General features: G+C 54.1%; 1 protein-coding gene across 6 annotated transcripts in view; it reads left to right on the forward strand.

Moving 5' to 3' along the window:
• The first annotated feature begins 1,757 nt into the window (after window positions 1–1,757).
• CRHR2 (corticotropin releasing hormone receptor 2) overlaps window positions 1,758–13,761 on the forward strand; it is a 44,280-nt gene continuing 32,276 nt past the window's right edge. For all 6 annotated transcript variants that reach the window (XM_047763608.1, XM_047763605.1, XM_047763607.1 and 3 more), the window contains exons 1-2: window positions 1,758–1,889; window positions 11,934–12,027. In XM_047763608.1, the coding sequence (XP_047619564.1) occupies window positions 1,803–1,889; window positions 11,934–12,027 (181 nt within the window). In that variant the 5' untranslated portion in view covers window positions 1,758–1,802. The remainder of the gene's footprint in view (window positions 1,890–11,933; window positions 12,028–13,761) is intronic.

The raw sequence follows: 13,761 nt of genomic DNA on the forward strand, positions 1-13,761 counted from the left end.
GAGGAGAGAGACACACACACAAAAGAAGAGCCTCCCCCACCTCCCCACCAAACTAGGTGGAGACCAGCCACATCCAAGGGGCTGTAAGAGAATAGCCCACATCAGGGAGGAGCCAGGGACTCAGATTTAGGCCCTGAGATTTCTGGGGAGGCTGACGGAGGAGCTGGTGCAGTCAGGAAGGGCTGCCTGGAGGAAGGGGGTAGAGGAAGGAGGACCTGAGGGACAGAAAAGTGTCCCAGGCAGAGACCAGAGTGGACACAGAGTGTCTAAATTTCTTGAACTCGTGCTGCACCCACCTCATCTGCTCCAGGAAAATCTTGGTGCCACACTAATCACATTCTTTAAATGCTTTCCCCTCAGATCCTAACAACACTGGAATCGCTGCTTAAGCTTTTAAACCCTGTACACCAGGCCTACCTGTTAGAACAGTCCCAGCAGCTGCTTCATTGGCTCCCAGAGAAGAGGCCACACCTCCTGAGCCCTGACCCGGACCCAGGCTGGACCTGTTCCTGAGAGGAGCGCTGCTCAGCACTGCCCCATGTTCAGATCCCTGTGAAATGTACAGAAACATCCCAATGCCAGGGCCCCATCCCAACCTACATCATCAGAACTTCTGGGTGGGGCCTGGCATTGCTGCATTTGTTGTGGTTGTTTTTTGCTTTTTTTTTTCAAATATATTGTTAGCATTTTATTTCAAACTTACAAAGAAGTTGGAAGAAAGATCCAGAGTATACCCACATACCCTTTGCCCACATTACCAGTTATTTAATTTTATCTTGTCTGTTTTCTTGTCTTCTCTCTCTCATCTACATGTCTGTGTGTGGTATGTGTTGTGTGTGTGTGTGTTTCTTTCTTTTTCTTTTTTTTTTTTTTTAGGGCCATATGTGCAGCACATGGAAGTTCCCAGGCCAGGGGTCAAATCTGAGCTGCCAGTTGCAGGTCTACACCACAGCCACAGCAACATGGGATCTGAGCCACATCTCTGACCTACACCGCAGCTTGTGGCAACGCTGAATCCTTAAACTACTGAGCAGGGCCAGGGATGGACCTGCATCCTCACGGATACTAATCAGGTTCTTAACCTGCTGAGCCACAGTGGGAACTCCTGTGTGTATTTCTGAACCATCTGAAAATAAGTTCACTATATTGTCTTCCTTTAGTCTAAAAAATATTCCCTAAGAATATGCAGTTATCAAAATCAGGAAGTTGAACATGGATACAAAACTATTATTTAGTCTGGCCTCCAAGATCAAATTTCAATTGTCCCAAGAGGCAGTGGTGCCTGGTAAAAGCTCCCGGGACAATTGGAAGATGCCTGCAGGGCTGGAAAGCCTGGCAGGGGATGAGATCCACCCCGGGGCACTGTGTGCTCTGGCCACAACCACAGCCGAGACTCCCTCCTCCGTTTCTCAATTCCTCTCTCCCCAGCGTGGGTAGCTACAGCCCTGGCAAAGGTGGCTGGCCAGCCGCTAAGAGGCATTAACCCCTTCTCTGCAGGCTGGAGGCAGAGTCTGGCCCCTGGCCGCTTGGGCAGAAGCTGCTGCGGGGCACCACTATAAATAACCTGGAGGGGGCGGGCTGCGGGGCGGTGTCACTGCAGCCCAGGGAGGTGGGGAGATTGCCCCAGTGGTCAAGGCCTTACCTTGGCCGCCTGGCGCGGTGGGGAGGGAGGGGCCGACTGGGCTCCGACCCGGGGGAGGCGGGAGGGGGGAGGGGGAAGGGGGAGGGGGGGGAGGGAGGGCAGCGGGCGGGGCGGGACCGCTGTGCTGGGAGGTGCGCTCCTGTCAGCAGCCGCTGAGGGCATGGGGGGTCCCACGGGGCCCCCTCGCCTCCTCCTCGCCCCACGCTCGCTCCTCTGCCTGCTCTGCCTCCTCCCGCCGCTGCTCAAAGTAAGTGCGGGGAGTGAGGGTCTGTTCTCAGGGTGGGGGCGCCGGGAGCTGGAGCTCCGTGCTCTCCCGACCGCGAGGCCGTAGGGGGTCTCACTGCTCGGTTCCTGGGCCCAGTTTCCTCGACCCTGTTAGGAGCTGGGTGGAGGAGGTCTCAGGGCTCGGTGGCCGGGATGGGGTTGGGCAGCCCTGCATCCGGGGATGGGCTAGAGATGTCCTCCCTGGGTGAGGGGCAGGTGGAGGGGAGATGAAACTTTTCGCACTAGCTGGGATGAGACCCCGAAGCCCTTGTGGCTGAGCAGAACGTTCTGGGGCCGCACTAGTGTCTGGGCCATGCCCTGCCTCAGGTCCAGAAATTCTCTATCCCCTGTCCACCCTGTCTCCTCCCCGTGGATCCCACTCCATCTCCCGTGCGGGAGCGTCAGTCCCTTCCTCACCCCATGGCAGTTCTGGCCTTTCCCTGCAAAGGGCCACCAGAGAGCCCCCCCCGCCCCCGGCAGCCCTGTCCCCACCCTCCTCTCTGCACCTGAAACCAGGAAGCTCTCAGTACCAAATGAGCAACGGTGCCGGGGGGCGCTTGGGCAAACCAACCTTGCTAGAGGTTTCTCAAAACTGTGGGTGTCCCCCCAACCCCCACCTGGTGCCCATTGGCCAGGGGTGAAGGGATGGAGAAGGAGCTGCACAGAACGCTCTGGAGAAGAGGGGGGTGAGGCCAGGAGGGAGCAAGTTTCAGAACTGGATACAGGAGGAATCTACCTCTAATCCTCTCCCCGTTTTACAGATGGGAAACTGAGGCTCGGAGAGGGAGGGTGATCTGTCCCAGGCCACACTTTTCATGAAGAACCACGACATTAGAAGGATTCAGAGGCTATACGATGCAAGGGACAGAGCCAGGCTGGAGGTCAGGAGGCCTGCTCCTGTCCCCACATGTACACAGAGGACTCCTCCGTTTAGCCCTTATCTCATTCAACAGCTAGATAGTGAGCGCCCACCGTCCGCGGCAGAGCGGCTTTGCGGACAGACCTGATTCAAAGCCCCGCTTTGCTGCTGGGTAAAACGAGGATGATTTGGGTGCTTCCTGAATAGGGTTGTCACGAGGAAGGAAAGCTCCGAGCACCGTGCCTGGCACAGAGTAAGCGCTCAATAAATACAGCTGTAGTTCTGTGCCAGGTACTAGAGATGAAAACACGGGGGGACGCTGCCCTCCCAGGGTGTCTGGTCAGGTGGAGAGGAGGAGTGGGCACCATGCTGAGGTGTGGTCAGTACCCCGATGGGCAGATGGCCCAGTGGCTCCTAGACATGCCAGGTCCTCTTAATAACATCGCAGGCTGCATTTGGGTTGCATGGAGGCTGTGGAGTGGGCTCAGTGCCCCCCCCACCCCCCTCACCTCCCACTCCCCCTGTCTTGGGCTCTGAGCTCTTCTGGTCCCCACCCACTTGTTCCCGGGATAGGTGCCTTCCAAGAGGGCTGCTGTTAGGGCCAGGCTTGCCCCTCAGCCCTCCCCTCTGTGGATTGTGATGCCAACTGCCCAAGCTGGTTAGAGGGAGAAGGCTTCTGGTTGCTGCCCCAGAGCCTAGCCAGGTGGAGGGGTCTGGGGGAGGGTACCCTGGGTACCTCAGAGGCAACAGCCTCCTCTCCCCTTAGAGTCAGCCCAGGGCCTGCCCCCAACCCTCCCTGGACAGCCTGAGACCGGAGACTAGTGATTCACCCCAAGTTCCTCAGGACGCAACCAGCTAGAGAGGAACGTAGTGTCTCTGGCCCCCAAATGCAGGCGTCTTTGCTCTGGGTCTTCGTGGTAACAGGGTTTATTCCTGGGTCTTCATCCAACTATTCTGAGATTTCTGAAATGAGAGTAAGTGACCTGAGCAGGTGATGGGGAAGGGAGGTGACCCGGGGCAGGGTGAGAGCGGGGGCTGGCCTCCAGCCCTCTTATTTATTCAGTAATACTTGATTCAGCCAGTAGTTAAGGAGGATTGTGCATGGTAAAGACACAAGGGAGAAAACAGCAGCCCACCCCTCCCACCCCACCCCCTGCCCTGTGGAGTTGATAACCTGGAGGAGACGCTGGCAGGAAGAAAATGAATGTGAAGAACTGTGTACATTTACAAGCTCTGGTCATGGGAACTAAGAGCAGCTGTGTGCAGGTGTGAGAGCCTCTGCCTGGATTGGGAGGAAGTCTGCTGGGAAGTGGGCAGGATGGCAGAGGTGGAGATGGGGTGTCCTGAGCAAGCTGGGGGAGGGCTGCAGTCCCAGCCCTGAGAAGAGATGCTGTGAGGCTCCAGGGGCAGGGTGGGTCCTGGTGGGATGGGACTTCTTTTTTTTTTAATTTAATTTTTATTTTATATTGGCATATAGTTGCCTTACAGTGTTGTGTTAGGGTAGGGTCAGGTGTACAGCAAAGTGGTTCAGTTATACACATACTTATATCCATTCTTTTTCAGATTCTTTTCCCACATAGGTTATTTCAGAATATTGAGTTGAGTTCCCTGTGCTCTACAGTAGGTCCTTGTTGATTATATGTTTTATATATGGTAGCGAGTAGATGTTAATCCCCAATTCCTAATCTACCCCTCCTCCCCCAGGTTTTCCCTTTATTGTCTTTTTTTTTTTTTTTTTTGCTATTTCTTGGGCCACTCCCGGGGCATATGGAGGTTCCCAGGCTAGGGGTCCAATCGGAGCTGCAGCCACCGGCCTACACCAGAGCCACAGCAACGCGGGACCCGAACCGCGTCTGCAACCTACACCACAGCTCACAGCAACGCCGGATCCTTAACCCACTGAGCAAGCGCAGGGACCGAACCCGCAACCTCAAGGTTCCTCGTTGGATTCGTTAACCACTGCGCCACCACGGGAACTCCAGGTTTTCCCTTTAGTAACCATAAGTTTGTTTTCAAAGTCTGTGAATCTATTTCTGTTATATTGGTTTTTTCGGTTTTTTTTTTTTTTTTTTTTGTCTTTTTAGGGCCACACCTGCGGCACATGGAGATTCCCAAGCTAGGGGTCCTACATCACAGCCACAGCAGCTCAGGATCTGAGCGGCATCTGTGACCTACACCACAGCTCATGGCAAAGCCAGATCCTTCACCCACAAGCAAGGCCAGGGATCAAACCTGCGTCCTCATGGATACTAGTCACATTCGTTTCTGCTGCACCACGAAGGGAACTCCTATTTCTGTTTTGTAAATAAATTCATTTGTATCATTTTTAAGATTCTACATACATATAAATGATAACATATGATATTTGTCCTTGTCTGCTTTACTTCACTTAGTATGACCATCTCTAGGTCTCTAGGTCCATCCATGTTGCTGCAAATGGCATTATTTCATTCTTTTTTACGGCTGAGTAATATTCCATTGCATCTATGTACCACAGCTTCTTTATCATTCCAGGATCTGATTTCTATCGCAAGGGCATGGGGAGCTCAGGGCTTGCTAAACTAAGGAGGGGCCTGATCTAATGTGCATTTGTGAACGTGCCATCTGGTAGCCGAGTGGGGAGGATACCCTGGCCCAGACTCACTGCAAGAGCCTGGAGGAACCAAACCTTGACCCTAGTGAGACCTTTAAGAAACTACTTTGGGAGGCAGCGCTGTGATCATGCAGCCGTCTTGGGCACCAGGTGCTGTGCTAAGCCCTTTGCTAAAACACTGGAAAGGCTGGAACAGTTATTTACAGACGGAAACAGAGGTCGAGTAAGGCTAAGGAATGTGGCCGCTGGATTCCTGAACCCGTGATCTAACCTTGCCTCCCCCTCTGTGAAGACCCCAGAAATCTTGGCCGGGTCCAGCCCCTCGGACCTGTGGGCAACAAGGTGATCCCCCTGTGGAGTCACAGAATAGCCCTTCTTTGTGTGGTCTCTTGCCCCAGGTTTTTGCTGCTTTCTGGGGCACAGGGGCTGCATGTTCTGAGAAGGCTCAGCAAAGAAAGAAGACCCAGACTCCAGAAGCCTGGACCCTCCCTAACCTGTGCAGCCCTCCCCCAAGACCAAGGCCAAGGCCCTGCATCCCTCCCAAAACACACACACACACCCAGGGTCTGCAGGGTAGGAGTGGGGGACTCAAGGGCCATTTACCAGAAGCTAATTCATCTAATAACTCTTGCCCAAATTCAGCTGCTTTCTGAATGTTTTCTAACCTAATCAGCTAATTTAGTCTCTCTGTTTTTGCCATTTTGTGGATGTTTTAGTATGTTTTTAAAAAACCACTTTGTCTGAGGGCACTGCCTAGTTCATTTCATATTCCTAGTAAGTCTCAAATTTGTAGCACTTTATGAATTAAGGGCCATTCTGAATCCTCTTAGCTGTCATTTTCTACTTTATCTAATTTTAAGCATTTTTAGGACTCCTCAGTCAGTTTGTCTAAAGCCACTTTATTCAAAAGTCTCATTTTTTAGGATGTTATTTCAAATCTACCAGAGGGACAGATAATAGTATGCATTAAGCTTATTTTGCTTCTTCCGTCTAGCATCTACTGTGTGCCTTACTGTGTGCTCGTACTGTTCTTAGCCCTGACACCCATTACCTGTTTTAAGCTTCGCAGCCACCTCAGGGCATAAGACCGTCATTATCCCCATTTGACAGATGGGGAAGCTGCAGCAAGGTCAAGTGCCACGGTCACCCATCTGGGAGAAGCAGGGCCAGGATTCAAACAGGCAGCCTGACTCCAGATTCCCTTTGCTTTACAAAACTGTAAGACACTCAGACGCCGAAACAAACCAGAAAGAGGTGACGTTTTGATGAGTTGATCATGGAGGAGATAATTTTAGGCCTAGTGACCTGCTATAGGGCCTCCTGCTGGCCAGCTCCCACCTTCCCTCCATCCCTCCGGGTCCCTTTTCTTCCCCTCCCTCCTCGCTCCCTCAGACATCGGTGTGCAGGGCCCAGGGCTTGACACAGGTCAGGGAAGAGGGACAGGGGCGAGAGGGAGCCACAGGCTTTCAGAGATGAGAGAGAACACATGACAAGGAGAGGCCTGGAAGTTTCTCCAGGAGAGTTGGTGGCTGGATTCGGACTGGATGGCAAAGTGGGAAAATGCTGGAACATTCAGGGATGGGAATCCTTGATCAAAGTCTTGGCACCTGGGAGTTCCTGTCTTGGCTCAGAGGAAACGAATCTGACTAGTATCCACAAGGACGCAGGTTCGATCCCTGGCCTTGCTCAGTGGGTTAAGGATCTGGTGTTGCCGTGAGCTGTGGTGTAGGTCGAAGATGCAGCTCGGCTCTGGAGTTGCTGTGGCTGTGGCATAGGCTGGCAGCTGTAACTCCAATTAGACCCCTAGCCTGGGAACCTCCATGTGCCACAGGTGCAGCCCTAAAAAGACCAAAACAAAAAACAAAAACAAACAAACAAAAAACACCAAAGGCCTAGCACCTGATGGGTTAGAACTGAGCATCTAAAAGTCTCCCCTTCCAGGAAGCTTGCCAGGATACTCCAGAAGAGAATAACCTGCTTCCCTCGGAGGACTTGCAATCCCTCACCCTTCGCCTCTGCCAGCCTCAGCTCCCTCCTGCCTCCCCTGTGTCAGCACCCAGACTCTGCCTTCTCTCCCGCTTTCCTCCCTCTCTTCCGCCCCTTCTTTCCCCTCTACTCCTCCCTCCTCTCCCCATCCCCCCTCCCCTTCCCCTTCCCTCTTCCCGCCCTCCCCATCCCCCCCATCCCTTTCCATCTGCAGTCTCCCCATCTCTTCCTCTTTCCCGAGGCCAAGGCCTGAATTTTTCCTTCCTCTCTTCCTAGCTCAGGCTCAATGAAACCAGTGAATGAAAGAAAACACCAGGAGAGGAATCCTCCCCCTCCCAGAGGAGTCCTCTCTGACCTTGGCCAAGAGCGAGGAGACAAGTGGGGGAGCTTACCCCATTCCCCTCCAGTTACTGGCAGCCTGGCCACAGGACCTGCACTCCCAAAGCTCCCAGGCTTAGACCAGCAGCTAAATTTAGAGAAAGTTTGTCGCCAAGCCAGGAGGGAGCGCTAGGCTGGGCCAGACCCCCTGGCTCCAGAGAAGTGGCACCTTTGAGGCTCGCCTGGCCCCTGGGGCAGAGCTTCTGCCTGGACAGGGCCCAAGGTGGAAGAAGAGCAGCTGGCATCTTGGCTCTGATCCACTGCCTCCTCCCCCTGCCAGGGCCTCTCCCTTGCCCTCTTCTAAGGTGAGGGCTTCCAACTTCAGGCACACAGAGGCTGGAAGCAGGACCTGGCCATCCTCAAAGGGAAAAATCAGAAAGAAGGCGACCTGACAATCACAGAAGCCCAGAACCTGAGCTCACAGCACCATGAACCACCAGCCTTCACTTCCTCATCCTGAATCAGCTCTTCTGTGTGTATCTGACCAACCAGTAACCTACCAACCTGCCTGTCATATCCTGCCTCAGCCCTTCACCTGCTGTGTGGCCTTGGGAGGTGACTTTGCCTCTTTGGGCCTCAGTTGCTAGACCTGTAAAATGGGATTATTCACAGCTACCTCAGAAGCTGTTGTGAGGATTAAGGGGCTGTCCTGCAGCATTTAGAGCTGCATCTAGTGTGTAGTAAATGCTGACTTCACACCAGAGAAGCCTCTTTTTCCCACCTGTCTCCTTCTACCCTCTGAATAGCATCCCCCATACCGGAGGCTTGCTGCTTCCTGAGCAGCCCTGGGCTTTCTTGCCTCTAAGCCTTTGCTTGCTCAGCTTCTGCCCCTGGAATTTTTTCTGCTCTTCTTATCTTTCAGCCTGCGTGGACCACGTCCTTCCCTCCCCTTGGACTCAGCTCCCATGCCCGGTTTCCTCACCAGCATCCACTGAGCACTGCTGCGTAGTGGGTCCAGTGAGGGAGGTGCAGGCTGTGTCTTTAGGGGCCACTGTCCATGGAAGGGGTGCTGAGAGCTGAGGCAGGGTACTGTGCTGGCTGCAGAGTTTGGAAGGTGGAACATGAGGTTTCTAGAAGGCTTTTGTAAAGGAGAAGGGTTTAGCTGGGCTGTGGGCCTCCCCTAGATGACTTTGAAGCAGCTCTTGACATTTAGTCATTTGTTTAATGCACACCAAAACCCCATGGAGTTTGTATTCTTTCCCATTTTAAAGATGAGGAGGCCAAGCCTCAAAGAAGTTAAGTAACTTGGCCAAGGCTGCAGAGCTGAGAGGCAGCATCCCCAGAGCACTGAACAAGGGTGTGTTTGCAGCCTGCCAGCGCTGAGAGCTCAGCACCCAGGCCTTGGGGGTAATTATTCCTGGCTGTGTCTTTGCTTTCCCTGGCCCACCATGTGCAGTCTGAGTGCTGGGGGCTCTCCTTCCTCCTCCCTGCCCCACCAGCCAGCAGCAGCAGCAGCAGCAGCAGCAGCAGCAGCAGCAGCAGCAGCAACTCTGTCCAGAATAGGCACCTCCAGGGTATGGTGCAAGTGTAAACTGAGTCAAATCCACACAAGCAGCTCCTTGAAGAGAATGAACATCTTTGGCTTTGCCAGCTTGTTGGACCAGTAGAGCAGTTATAGGAGATGGAGCCCAGATCTGAGAGTTATTCCAAAACCACTTTTTTTTTGGCCACTCCCACAGCAGGTACAGGGTCCCAGGCCAGGGATCAAACCTGCACCAGAGCAGTAACTTAAGCCACAGCAGTGACAATACTGGATCCTTAACCCCCTGAGCCACCAGGGAACTCCTTCAATGCCACTTCAGTTCTGCTCACCCATTTTGCCCAGGCTGGAACAGCACGGTTTCACACTGGGCACGGCAGCCTGTTCCCCTCTGTTTTCTCAGAAAGAACACAGCCACAGCCTCAGACCACAGCGACGGATACAAGGGCAGCCCCATAATGCCTGAGTCCTGGCAGAGGGTGCCCTGCCGCCCTTGTCCAGGAGCTCAGAGCCAGGTGTTCAGATCCCAAGCAAAGTCGAACATGAGACCCCTGAGTGGGGCTACAGTGTGGCTGTTGGGGGCTTTGAGAGAAGGAGCCTGTATCTAAGACGCAAAACTAGTCAGTCAGAGAGTCCGCGGTCAACACGGTCTGCCTCTGGGTTGAGCATTGCCTCAACAGTGACCTCCAGAGGCTGGTGTCTCACTGGGAACTCCCCCCTCCCCCCAAGGAGAGCATTACTAGCTGCCTCGCAAACAGAGAGAAGGGAATTGGGAAGGGGTGATGGGTCAGGCCCTGGGCCCACAGTCTCCCCAGACCCAGCTGAGGGTGGGGCATCAGAATTCTTCTCGGAAGATCCCAGGATCCAGAGTGGCCCCGCCCCAGCCCACCTCATCCCTGGCAGGTGGCTCTCTGGCAGCAGGACCTTGAGATGCTGATGGAAGCTGATGCTAAGGAGCTCCTGGCAGCCCTGGAATATGGGAACAGCAAGACCATGGCCCCCGCTGTCTGCCCTGCAGGCCAGGAGGCCAGCGCTCCCGGCTGATGGCTCAGGAAGCCCCTTATAGCACCCAGACCCGGACCCACACTGCACATACTATGCCCACACTACTCACACTCACAGCCACACGCCCTACACAGATAGATGTGCCCCCACACAGACCCTTTACACACACACTAATCTCACACACAACACCTCTGCTCCCCAGCACTTCCTCCTGCTCCAGCCCCGTGGAGAGAGCGGCAGAACCCAGGTGCAGTGAGTGCCTGTAAGTGGTGGCCTGCCACCCTCAGCTCTCCCATCTGACCAAGGAGGGTCATTAATTAGGAGCTCCGGGCCGACGTGGTGAGGCTGAGCGTGCAGCCTCCAGCCCCAGCACAGGAAATAGACTAAGCTTGATGTGGGGAACGTGATGTTTGAGGGCTGAAAGGCCCTGCTCCTGGAGACATCCTGGGACAAACATTGACCCAGCTGCCAGGAAGGAAAATATCTGACAGGCAGGAGAAATGGAAGAGGCTGCCCACTAGTGGGGCAATGCCTTCTAGAATCCTAGAGTCAGGATTATTAGTGTTGAGGAGGTGGTACAGAAGTCATCTTGCACACACACAGGCAAGTGCATGCACTCTCACACACACGCTGGCCGCAGGGTAAGGAAAGTGGGGGCCTTGAGAAGAATGGGGGACAAAGGTTAGAATTTTAGAGGGCATTGAGTTTGTTCAGTCTCACACCAAGCATTTCCAAGCCTGTCTATGTCTGCACATGCTTTGTTCTCTATCTACGGCACCCTTCCTGGCACCACCCTTAACAACTGGACAAACTCCTACTCAGCCTTCAAAACCCATATCAGCATGACCTCCTCCATGATACTACATCATTCATTCTCACTGTACAGTAGACACTGTAACAAGCTGGTTACCCATCCATCTTTCACAACAGAAGCTGTTCCCCTGAGCACATCTACTTCGTCCCTCCACATCCAGCACCCTCGAGTGATTTGTTTGAGTGGATGGGATCCCAGGTGGTTTCTGTCTTTTGAATGGGATTGCCATTGTTGCAACAACCATGTTTGTTCCCTGTAAGTGCCCACACGGGCACCGTGGTCCCTCCCTTTCCCCCATTCATCCTTCTGATTGTCCTTAGAGTGCCACCTCCTCCAGCAAGCCTGCCCTGTCTTCCCAAGTCCAAGTTAGGAGTCTTTTTTTTTTCCTGTGTTAAGCTAATACCTTTTGTAACTGTCTGTTTACCTATGTGACAAGGAAACAAAGTCACGTCTTCTCCTCTCTTCTGCCTAGTCCAAGTCTAGGGGAGTCCTAGTTGACCGGGAACTACAGTGAGGACACCCACTGTGTCCCCCAGCCAGGGTCTGACACACAAGAGGTGTTGTACCAATGTTTTCTGGGGAAATGAACCACTGGGAGACACCCCTCACCAGTCTGACTGCCAGAAGGCCACAGGGCTCATCCCGAACTGAGGAGGAGACCTTTGTGGACCAAGGGATGGACAGAGCATCTACTTTCCCCGGGGGGCCAAGCTGCCCTGGACCACTTCTAAGGCCTTGTCAGGATTCCAGGCCTGGCCACGCTGCTGTTCTGATGTGTGGCCTTGGGCATTTCCTTCCTCTGTTTTCTTCTCTGTACAATAGAGAGACAAGTGACAGGACAGGGGGCGGGGCAGCAGACATGTGTTGTCACTGTACAGCCGGGGCCTGACCCTCCTCCCTCCTATCTTCTAGGCAGCCGGGCCCAACCAGGCACCCAGAGACCAGCCCCTGTGGGCGCTGCTGGAGCAGTACTGCCACAAAGTCACGACCCTCAGCAACCTCTCAGGTATGCCAGCCCCTGCCACCACCTGCAGGAGACCCCAGGAGATAGGGGCGGGCCCAGGGCCTGGGGGAGAAGCAGGTCCTCCCAGGCCAGCCCAAGCTCAGCGGGTGGCACGGTGACTGGCTTCCAGGCCTGGGTGTCCATCCTTGGGCAGCCCTGCTCCCCACGGGGGGCTCAGGCTCTTCACCAGTGATGAAGGGCTTGGTCGGGAGTCCTCCTCCAGCTCTGCACCCAAGGAAGCTGGCTGGGTGGCATTCGGGGGGGCACTCCTCTGCTTTCAAACTCCGGCAAGACGGCACGACCGGCAGAAGGTGTAAAACACATTCTCCCGTTGCCGTGGCTACAGGTGTCACCTCCCGGTAAGAACCTGTGAAGTAGCAGCTGAGCCCCTGAGTTCTGACCCCTTAGAGTTTTCTGGCAGCTGATTCAGACTCAGGGTCAGCCTCTGCAGAGCTCAGAAGAGCCCTGGGCCTTAACGGGCTCTGGAGAAATGTCCCCGAAGCCCCGCCCAGTATCCTGGCCTTCTGAGGGCTGCATCCACAGATGCAGCAAGGAAGGAGAAGGGCAGCCGGTGCCCCTGGGATCTGGAGCTACTGTCAGGGCGCAAGGAGACAAGAGTGCTGGTCAAACAGGGACCCAGCATCAAACGCAGCCTGAGTTATGCATCAGACAGGATGGCCTTCCTTATAGTGGAGGGGCCAAGAGCTCAGCTCTCGGGGTCAGAAACACGGGCGTCTGGGTCCTAACTCCTCCCCCTAGCAGCTGTGTGACCCTGGACCAGTCACCCGACCCATCTGTATTAATTCGCTAAGGCTGCCGCGAAATGCTGCAGACAGGGTGGCTTAAACAACAGAAATTTATCTTCCATGATTCTGGACCACAGACGTCCAAGATCAAGGTGTCCGCAGGGTGGCTTTCTTCTGAGGCCTCTCTCCTTGGCTTGTAGATGACTATCTCCCTGTGTCTTCACACGGGCTTCCCTCTGTGTGTCTATGGCTTAATTTCTTCTTTTAACAAGGACCCCGTCATGCTGGATCAAGGCCCAGCCTCATGACCTCAATTCACTTGAATTATCGAGCTTCAAATAAGGCCACATTCTGAAGTGTTGGGAGTGGGGTCTTCAACTTGTGGGTCTGGGGGACACAATTCAGGCTGTAACGCCATCTGAGCCTCGGTTTTCTCTCTCATAGAAATGGGTGCAAGTTGACCTCAGAGGCTTATGGTGAAGGTTGACTGAGAGACCATAGCTATACCCAGTGTGTCAAGCAGGCTTCGGGCAGGAAATGGAGCCCTCCCCCCGCCCGCCCCATTTCAGGAGGTCCCCAGCCTTTCCCTGGTCGGAGCTCTGTGCTCTCAGAGGCAATGCTGGTTTATCAGCAGACCCACTGCCTTCTCCATGCCCGCCCCTCTCACCCAGGGCTTGACATGGTCCTTCGCTTCCCCGTGGCCCCCGGCAGGTGACAGCCATCCTCCCACCTCTGAGTCTTCTCCAACGCAAGGCTCCCCCCCCCCCCGCCCCCGCTTGACTTATAGCATCATTCATCTGTTTAGAAATGGGAGCTAGAGATAAAATGTGGAAAAAATATTCTTCAAAATCAAAGAAGAAAATAAGTGCTCATTATCCCACCACCCAGGAATTTTTAAATGTTTATACTGCAGATGTTCATCAATGCATAGAGCCTCGTGTTTTTTCTGGGATGATCCTGTGTCCACAGTTTTGTAACCTGCTTTTTTCTC

Source organism: Phacochoerus africanus, chromosome 16, assembly GCF_016906955.1.
Source record: "Phacochoerus africanus isolate WHEZ1 chromosome 16, ROS_Pafr_v1, whole genome shotgun sequence".
Lineage (NCBI taxonomy): Eukaryota > Metazoa > Chordata > Mammalia > Artiodactyla > Suidae > Phacochoerus > Phacochoerus africanus.